Source organism: Polypterus senegalus, chromosome 3, assembly GCF_016835505.1.
Source record: "Polypterus senegalus isolate Bchr_013 chromosome 3, ASM1683550v1, whole genome shotgun sequence".
Classification (NCBI taxonomy): domain Eukaryota; kingdom Metazoa; phylum Chordata; class Cladistia; order Polypteriformes; family Polypteridae; genus Polypterus; species Polypterus senegalus.
The window spans coordinates 33,039,837-33,050,282 of NC_053156.1; the positions used below are offsets into that span (position 1 = coordinate 33,039,837).

General features: G+C 38.9%; 1 protein-coding gene across 2 annotated transcripts; it reads left to right on the top strand.

Moving 5' to 3' along the window:
- The first annotated feature begins 249 nt into the window (after positions 1–249).
- si:dkey-112a7.4 lies at positions 250–6,339 on the top strand. Of its 2 annotated transcripts, none has more exons than XM_039746920.1 (3): positions 250–386; positions 730–1,010; positions 5,874–6,339. In XM_039746920.1, the coding sequence occupies exons 2-3, from the start codon at positions 746–748 to the stop codon at positions 5,957–5,959; spliced, it is 351 nt and encodes a 116-aa protein (XP_039602854.1). In that variant the 5' UTR covers positions 250–386; positions 730–745; the 3' UTR covers positions 5,960–6,339. The 2 variants fall into 2 exon arrangements, with proteins under 2 accessions (XP_039602854.1, XP_039602855.1); XM_039746921.1 differs by lacking the exon at positions 250–386 and adding an exon at positions 441–551.
- The last annotated feature ends 4,107 nt before the right edge of the window (positions 6,340–10,446 follow it).

Genomic DNA, 10,446 nt, shown 5'->3' on the forward strand with positions numbered 1-10,446 from the left:
ACAACTGCAGGGCCAGTGTTTTGGAAACTTCATCTTTATTTGTAGTCAGCTTTGGATAAAGTGTGGCAGGTGGAAGACATCATTCGGTAACTTCTCTTCAAGCTGTCGACAGGGGGGAGGTGACTGGGGAGTTCGTCCCATTTAATTACGTCTCCTTCCTCCTCTTCTTCTGGTCTGTCTATATTGGCTGTATGTCCGTCAAGGTTAAAAAAAAGTAGGAGTTCCCCAGTGAGGGAATGGAAAATCCCTCGGGGCGGGACGTTTCGCGCAGTTTCCCACGGTAGGATGACGCTGTGGTGTTGACTTCAAAAAGAGAGAGCAAGCTGTCTGCGGGCTGCATAATCTACGTGATCGCGGCGTGTTGCTTCGTCAACAGCTACTCAAAGGTAAAATCGAAATGTTCCGGAAATGCTTACTTATTAGCAGGTCGCTCCCATAGCGTCATGTTGTTTTGATCCCTATCTTCATCGTATTCTTACTCTGTCTCCGTCATCTTTCTGGTTCTGCTCGACTGGCGCCCGAGCTGCACTCCGTTGTGCGGAAGACAGCAGGTAGAAGGAACGTGTTTTTAACGTGCGCGCTCACGAATTGGCGGGCGGGTGGTTGGTTGGTTGCACTCCCGTCTGAGCAGGAGGAAGTACCGCTTGCTTGTGTGTGTTCGCGTCTTACCTTGATGGATCGGTTATTCATATTTAAACACTGTTTATTTCTTCCTGTTATTATTTGAAGCGACTCATCAGACTGTATGCTGTATTGTTGTGCCAACAAGCCGAAGAAGAGCGACGGTCCAGCCGAAAGTGACGAGCCGCAGAAGTCAGAAGAGAGGCGCAAGGCGGACGGTATGTACGACGCAGCAGGGCCCCGTGACAGGCCAGAGGACGCACCGCCGCAAGCGATGGCACAACCAGCAGCTGCCGAGTTTCATCCGGAGCAGCTGAGCTTCGACTCTCCGCAGCGTCGACTGGGCAAGCGAGCTCCAAAGTTGGGAGTCATCGGACGCTCAAAGAAAGGTAAGGGAAAGATTGGGGGTAAGTAATGCGGCCTTGTGCCGTGAAGGCGGACTCTTCAGGGCAAGGTGGGACAGCAGTTAAGGTAGTTACGTAAATGCTTCAAAGCCATGGGTTCAAGTTTTGATCACAAACCATATCAGTGTGGAGTTTTTATGCTCTCCACGTGTGTGCGTAGTTTTTTTTTTTTTGTCCGAGTAGTTGTTTGTTCGGCTTTATGCCTACATCACGAAGACCCTGCAGTGAGTGAGAGAAGTACTGTAGAGTTGGAGACGCATGCTAAAAATCGATCACACATCTAACGGGTGTAAAAATCGGAGGGGTTAATTAATCACTTGATTGGGGTTTGTACATTTTAATTCATCTGTCTTGATCAGCAATGAATTGACACGTCATTCGACCACGCTTTTGTCAGACTTTTCTTATGTACCTTTTTCCTTTTCACTGAACGGGGTGTTGCGCAATACTTGACAATTGATCTTGTAAAATAAACTAAAAACTTGAAATGTTTTCTTGGTATACGTCAGACACGAAACACAAAACCGATTGTATTTCAGATTTAAGTAGTTGTATAACGTGACTTTTTTGATGTTGGTCTAGTCATCTGCCTTGGTTTTTGGCATGTTTGAATGTTAAGTGTTTTCACAACAGTCTTAGTTCTGTCACTATAAAGGGAAGTTCCGCTTCAGTCGATTTCTAGAATTTTTTTGGAAACTGAATAAAGCACAGTGAATAATAACGAGGCAGGGGTTTTCATCCCTAGTCCGCCCAGTGTGAAGTTTGTCCGTTCTTTCCATGTCCACACGGTTTTCCTCCCGCAATCCAGAGACCCATAAGTTTAGGAGGAATGACAATGCTAAACTGCCCCTTTATGTATAGGGTGGTCCAGATCTAATTTATGCAATTTTCATTACGCTATAACTTAAGTTTATTACATAGAAAATCACCCGAAAAATCCCAGACCATCGAGAAGTGTGTGAACTGATGACATGAAGAATCGTCTTTGCGCCGAACTGGAATCGTCCTCGCATAAATCAGTCATCCAGACGATCTGGACCACCCTGTATTGGAATTGGAACCACTACAATACCCCCCCATCCCCTCACCTTAATTGGAGTTTTGTTTTCTTCATTTTTCTTGTGTCTACCCTGGCAAACTGAACTTATCATCAGACCCTGGTATAGAGAGTTAATAAATAAATATATATTTAAGAACTTTTCTCTTAATCATATATTATGTAACTCTGCATTATTTAATGTTTGTATACAATTTATGTATTATTATCAAAGTTTGTTTTTCATACCATCTAACTACTACTTGGACATTTTGTAAAGCACTTTGAGCTATATTATTTGTATGAAAATGTTCTATAAAAATAAATGTTGGTGTGTGTGTGTGTGTGTGTGTGTGTAATCGGATACGCTCCAGAATTCCATCCTACCCTGTAATCCGGATAAAGGCAGATTTAACAAAAAATGGATGGATAGATGAAAACTGAATGCAGTGTTGATGAATACTGTGTTTGTAGAATATGATGATCAACCTCTACTTTATCAGAATTATGTGACAAAACACCTAATCCAATCCATTTGCTTCAGATTAAGCAAAAGAACAAGCCACATTATCAAGTAAAGGACTTCATTTCCCCCCACAGTTGGAATTTACGAGGAAATTCCATTAACCAAATTAATTAAACCAAAATTTTCCACATGATTTACATAAGAGAATAAACAAATAGGGATTTATAAAGTACATGTTTGACATTTCAGTCACTCTTCTAAAACAAAACATACAGGAAATGTTTTTCTATTCCTGTGATGGACTGGTCTAGTGCTTTGTTTAGGGTTTGTCCCTGTCTTTTTCCCTATGCTTCCTGGGATAGGCTACAGCACCCCCCGTGACTCTGTTCAGGACTAAGCGGGTTCGAAAAGACTGACAAATTCAGTGTGGTGAGAGATTTGAACAAGTATGTCAACATTTGCTGTTAGTACATTTAAATTATTGTAATGCTGAAATTGCACACTTTTCAGTCTGGCATTTTTACTTTAAACTCTGCATTCATAGTTTCTGAACTAAACACAAGTGTCATGCTGGCTTATTATAACAGTCCTTCATTCATTTTAGAAGGGATCTCCTCTAACTTGCATTCAGGTCCCCTTTGGATTGGTTTAGAATAATGTATGCATACAATAATATGCAGATGTTTAATGACAGCAACATTTATTTATATAGAATATTTTCTTTCAAGGAATGGAGTGCATAGTGCTTTATAAGATGTTTTGTTTTTTCTTAACTTTTTCTTTGACAAGTTGGGATTCAGTAAGAATAAGAGAATAAATTGCATACCAAAAATTGTAGAATGTTAAACAGTCTTTATCAATTTGGATTGTTTTAAATCATCATCATGGGAGGTTGAAGTTATTAAAAATACAAGGTAATATTTATTTCCTTGTTTGTTATAGTAAGCCCTAAATACTATATATAAAGTAGTTTTGTATTGTATAGTCTGAGTATCTTTATGCTTTGGTAAGATTTTTGATTTTACATCCATTATACTATGTTAAAGGTAAGTCCCTGAGTAGCAATACTTTGCATATGAAAAGCAGCATTGAAACAAATGCGAGTGTGTTGTCAGGCAACAATGATTTAAATATTTAAAATGTCTTTTATGCTGGGTTTTAAAAGCAAACAGTCCAGTAATTTAGTTGGTATTGATATAATCCAAGAGCATGAGCAAAGCAACACATTTATTTAAAGATGTTTTTTTTCATATTTAACTGAAGGAATCTTTAGGATATTTTGCACATTGTGAGTCATGTAAAGGAACATAAGTGGTATTGGCAGTGTGCTTTATGAATTTGCCTTGTCAGTTCACCATTCCAAAGAAAGAGCTGTTTAAATGAAGGCAAGTCTGGTAACACAATTTTCAGAGAATTTCTGTAAAAGTAACAAATTTGGTCATTAGGACTACTATACATGAACAGTGATGTTGTTCTAAACAACTTTAAAATGGTGAGTTTTATATTTCACACTTTGGTGCATTTACCATCACAAGCACTAATTGTATGTTGGTAACAGATTCTCTGTTTCAACATACTTATTCTTTTTTGTTGGGTTTCGTTTTGGAGCGCAATGATGAAAGTAGGTAATGGCCTTTCAGTTTTTGGAACTTCCTGCGTTGATTCTCTTGTGAAATGACCAGTCTTCACTTTACGTAACAGAAACATGCACTCGGACCTTCCAACTCAATATAATGTTTAGCTGTTACTGTATAGTGGCAGTTTATGTATTTTGCACTTGCACATACTGGGCTCATTTACAGTTGGCAGTTGCACTACTCCTCTTTGGGATGAAACTAGAGAATCCCCATTTGGCCAATGAAAACCTGCGCAAACTCCAGTCCATAGATGAGCTAGAATTTCACTTTTGGTTCTTTGAGGTGATGCAGCTCACATCAGTATGTTACTGGACATCAGTCCTTCATCACTTAAACCACATTTCTTAAACCTTAAGGCAAATTAGTGCATAAGCTGTTTGATTACTCGGCACTTGCAGAGAGTTGCCTGTAAGTTTCATTAACCAGTAGCTCTCTAACTCAGTCCTATTGACCCCAAGTTGGCGCAGGGTGTTTTTTAAAATTTTTTTTTTTTTTTCACCAAAATGGCTTTATTTTTTAATTGGACTCCAAACCACTTTCCATATTTCCCAATTTCCATGTTTTTGGGTTCAGTGTATATATTTTAAAACTAACTGAAGCCTTTCAGCATTCAGTATTGTTTCTCCAGGTGTCTGCTATGCTCAGTGTTTGTTGTTATTATTAGGATACAATTTTGTGCATTTTAAGATGCGATATAAGAGAAGAGAGATGGGGGGTGAAGGATAAACCAATTAAGTAAGATCAGTTAAAGATGAAATGGACTACTGATTGTGAAACTCGCAGGGGTTGAAAGAAATCTTGCAGCCACTTGGGACAGAGTTTGAGAACCACTGTCCTAAGCAATGCCATGTCTGACTGGAATATGTCTGTACAACATCCAGTAAAAGTGGAGTACAGATTAACTCTTTGAGGGCTGCATATTCTTTCCAAAAAAGTCAGTTTTCTGAAAAGCACACAAAGCAATGGTTTCATACATAAATCAACATAAAACATCTGTTGCTACGTGCTGTGGCTGCTGTTGGCGCATGTTTGGCGTCTCTAGCGGCAGTCGCTGCGCAGGGACACCTCGATGGTCAGCGGGAATGCACGGTGGGCTGGCTGTCGGGTTGTCTTCGCACAGCAGGTGGGTGGTGGTGGCAGTCACAGTGTGATGCAATATGGTTTGTACCTCCTGTCATCATAAGTGGTGGTCCTCTAAGGGGAATGCTGCTGTAGGCGCATCAGCTACACGAAAGTGTTCAGCACCACAATCAGACGATGCTGGTACTTCACTGTCGTTTTTGATATCCATCTCCAGGTTGGAGTTCGACAAGTCAGAGTCGTATTCAACAAAATTACGTGAAACGTCCATGGAGCATTTTGCTTTGCACAATCGCTTTGGTCTCTCGGCAGATGTCAGTGCCATTTTAGAAGTTGTTTACTCTTCGCTACTCGCACGTGTAGGTATTCGAGGTTAAATCGGCAAAGCTATGTAAGTCTCCTTCTAGCAAAGAGAGTCAAATTAAAATGTAAGGACGAGTTTTGTTGCAGTTTACACCTGATTACCGTCCTCTACCCCTGAATTTTGACGAAAGTCGACATCAGCCCTGAAAGAGTTAAGATGGCATTAGTTTTGTTCAATTTAGTCTTAAACTGCATTTTGTAAATTATGCTGCTGTGTTTTTGTTTCATTGTCTCTATACATCCCAAAATTTTTTTTTTTTTTGCAGTTGTGATAGAAGATGAAGATTTGGACGATGTAATGAACAACAATGGCCTTTTTCCTTTGACCCTTGACCTGACACCTATTTCCTAAAGTTATGCATGATGCTTATGTATCTCATCTGATTAAAGCCAAACTCTACAAATATTGGCTTCTGGAAGATGCATTTTCTGACTAGAAATGGAATGGCACTTTGTTTAAATCACATGTATTTTTTTTTTTTTTGTTTTTTTTTGTTTTTTCTAAGTGTACCACAGGGAAAGAGGGAGGGGGCACAGGGGGATCTGAAAGCCAAGCGCCAAATTTGTGATAATTTGCACAGTGCAATATAAATTTTGTATGTTTACAATTAAATGCCTGCCTGTCTTAAATCCATGCAGAGACCATCACATTGGTGGGACCGGAGTGTGTTGTGCTTTTCAGGCTTTGTATTAAGCTTTATATTTCTCTTTTGAATCTGTGATATGATGTTTGTATTTAAAAAAAAAAAATGAATTGAAATAATAAATCTATTTATGATGAACTTGTACAGTTGCATGAAATAGTTTTTATTAGAATACAGATTGTTAGTCAAACAGTTCAGGATACATTTTCTGGTCTTTTTACAGGTTTTCCTTGCATTGTTCAGCTTTATTTTGTCATCCAGTTTCCTTTATTGTAAAGTTAACTTTTTAGCCAGTGCATTTTATACATCTAAATATACGATTGTGCAATGGATGCATTGGTCTAAAATGATTATCCCTGGTATCTGATCTGAAAAAAAGAACTGCTTAGCAGGAGAAATAATATTACATATCATGGGTTCACATCCCCCAACGTTTAGAGAATTAACTTAAGAAGTGCACGACTGGGTTCCCTTAGAGAGTATTGGCCCTCTAATTAATTTCCTGGTTATAGAGTTCATTCTGCAATGAATCCATTAGTTACAGAGCTTGTATATGTCGGGGATAATATTACTGCTGAAGGATGGCACTTAGTAGGAGGCAAGTCTTTTTAATTGTGTGTCATTTTGTTTTAATGACTCCTTTCTTCATGTGCTGGAGACAACGGACAAAGACTTGCCTGGATACCTGGCTTTCTCCTCTTCCCTGGTCAGAAAGAGGCAGTCATGAGAATTGCATAGATTGAATTTACTGTATATTTCTAATGTACACAGTATGTTTGTGTAAGCATGTGTGTTATACACCGATATGTTGGGTGGGCAGCACTAGTTTTATAACTAGTACGTGTTGTCGATTAAACTATCCATTTTTTTTTGTGTGGTAACTGACAACCAAATACTTGATGACTGGGAAAGCAGTCGATGAAAACATTAGGGAAATAAAGACATCATGATAAAAGAGCGATGGTAGTGGGGAGTAGGTGATAATGCAAGTTTAAAAGGTATTGAAAGTGGAATAAAAACTTAATTCAAAATACTGTTCACTGCCAAAGTGATGGGATGGAAGTTACAAAAGAGTTGACATTTTTGTTAAAAAAACCCAACCTGTTTTGTTCAGGCCTTATTAATTAATTACAGTTTTGGAAGATCATATCCTAAACAAAAAACACAACGCTGGAGTATAAACCTTATCCATGATGACTTTTTTTTTTTGGTGAGCAGTGACAATGACACTGGCTAGTGACCACAAAAGAGGAAACAAACCGAGTTATGTGATTAGCCCTGATTTATGTGATGATTGCCTCTCATAGTCTAATTTGAGTAATGCATGGTTTGCATGTTCTCCCTGTGTCTGCATGGGTTTCCTCCCACAGTCCCAAGACATGCAGGTTAGGTGGATTGGCGATTCTAAAAAATTGTCCCTAGTGTGTGCTTGGTGTGTGGGTGTGTTTGTGTGTGTCCTGCAGTGGGTTGGCACCCTGCCCGGGATTGGTTCCTGCCTTCTGCCCTGTGTTGGCTGGGATTGGCTCCAGCAGACCCCCGTGATCCTGTGTTTGGATTCAGCGGGTTGGAAAATGGATGGATGGATGGTTTACTTTTCTCATGTTGAATCGTCAAGTGCTTACAAATATCATTGAGGAACCTTTGCTATGACCAGCATGCCTAGTTAGCATTTGGCACAATGGCAGTAATTTAACCATGTGAATAATTAGCTCACTGTTCAGGTAAGATGAAAGATATTACTAATTTCAGTGTAAATTCTCCAACAGATGCTCTCCATATTACTCTACAGCAGACCTAATTAAGTGTTTTTATGACCACCCATTAAAACTACATGGCATATTACAAAGTAATTAAGATTTTATTGCAATCAATAAACATTTTTTTATTTTTAATTACAGGACATGCTACTTGATTTTATAGCAGAACACAAACTTCCATTCGCCCAGCCTCCAGCTGAAACACTAAGCTTAGTCATGACCAGAAAGCCCACCAGAGTCACGTGTTACAACATTCTGCAAACTGAAGCATGGTTTGATGAATACATTGATTCTGAAGACCTTAGAGAATACAATAAAAATTGTTTTCTTATAATATGGAATGAGGCAGCAAGCCCTAATTTGAAAAAGATGGTGTGCTACTTTTCTGTAGGCAGCTTTGAGTCTCGGTATCCATTCCGTCACTGTGGTTTATATATTCAACAGTGGTGGTTTTGACATAAAAACCGCTGGTGGGCCCATATTAGACCTTTCCTATATGTGTGTTGACTTTTCCAATATAAACATTAACTTCCCTAACTGGTATCTATCTCTTTTTTGCTAATGACTGGTGAGACATTCAAGTTCACACACCTTTAATGTCCCAAGAAATCAAACAATATACTGCTGATGTTGTACCCTCCGAAATTGTCACCATCTGAAAAAACAAAGCCACAGAGATTTAAGCACACCATTACAGGCTTTAAAAAAAATGAGAGCGCTGCAACTAGGATAATCTATTGGCTTTGAATTTCCTAAATTGAAATGGCAACATAGAATCAAATGGATTTGAGGTGAAAAAGGACAAACAACACTGACACAACACACCGACTACACATACACAGTACATACTGTACTGTAACTCAAACTGTACTGTAACCCAAACTGCACACTGCACATCCATCAGCAACACTAGCTACCATTCTGTCAGGTGTTTCCTGCTTAGACCAAGGCCAGAAAATAATTGATTTTCTACATATATACCTGTTCTTTCAGCTCTGCATTTCTTTGAAACCGGAGCATCAGACCATTGCCTTCTTTTCCACAAAGTAAGGAGTACATGTACACTTCCTTAGCTTTTTCAAATTTAGCGTGGTCTCCTTCAGCAGTGGGTGCAAATCAAGTGCAGCGTAATGGTGGCTCTGAGGCTAAGGATCTGCCCTGGCAATCAGAAGGTTGCTGGTTTGAATCCCGTAAATGCCAAAAGGAACTCTGCTCTGTTAGGCCCTTGAGCAAGGCCCTTAACCTGCAATTGCTGAGTGCTTTGTGTAGTGAGAAAAGTGCTATATGAATGCAAAGAATTATTATTTATTTATTATTATTGTCTTCTGAACAATACTTTCTTGATGGTGATCTCTTTTTTTTCACAATTACTGCAGCTGTCTTCAAGGGAGCAAATGGTACTGGACTTTTCATACCTCTTCACTGGTGTATGCTGCATGAGTTCATCTGAGCAAAGTTCTAACCAGACGTACAAATACTCTATTTAAATAAAAAGAAAAAAAAATCGGACTGTCCTCATCTTAAACTGGGCAATGACTTTCAGGCCTCAGCACTGGAATGGAGAGTTCAGACTGCACACACACACACACACACACACACACACATTAGGGTATAAAGAACACTGCAGGGCCAATTGTTCATCCACTCAACTAAAAAAAAAACAGCCTGGCAGTACTCAGCATGAAGACAACTTCACATGCTACAAGAGGTAAGATTTTTCTTCATAAGCAATTACGTTGGGTATATGATAGAAAATTGGAGAAAAAAATGTTTAGGAAAGCAAAGCAGAATGTTGTTATAAAAATTTTAATAATAAGTTAAATTACTGAGGGAAGCTTATTGCCTGTTTTGCACCGCATCTGCTGAGGCTGAGCACCACTGGTCCTTGCTGCTAAAATGCCACTGGTATTCAATAAGCTTTGGATTCATACAGCATAACCTGCTTAGGAAATGTTATTTTTCATGTACATGTTCTGCATATTATTATAATGCAACATGGTTTGCTTTTCCTTATTATGTATTTTTGCTTTTTTTTTTTTTTTTGAACAGTGAGAAAATGTTTCCTGGGTTCTGCCCCCGAGTAACACTGATAAGGCCATTATGTTTCCAGATGAAGCTCCTCTATAAACACTGATTGCTTTATTGTACCAAAATAGTGTCAACAACAACATTTATTTCTATAGCACATTTTCATGCAAATGATGTAGCTCAAAGTGCTTTACATGATGAAGAAATAATAAAGACAAAATAAATAAGAAAATAGAATTAGGGAACACTAATTAACATAAAATAAAGTAAGGTCTGTTGGCCAGGGAGGACAGAGAACCAAAAAAAAAAAACTCCAGCCAGCTGGAAGAAAAAAAAAATCTTCAGGAATTCCGAGGTCACGAGACCACCCAGCCCCCTCTAGGCATTCTAACTAACATCAATGACCTCTC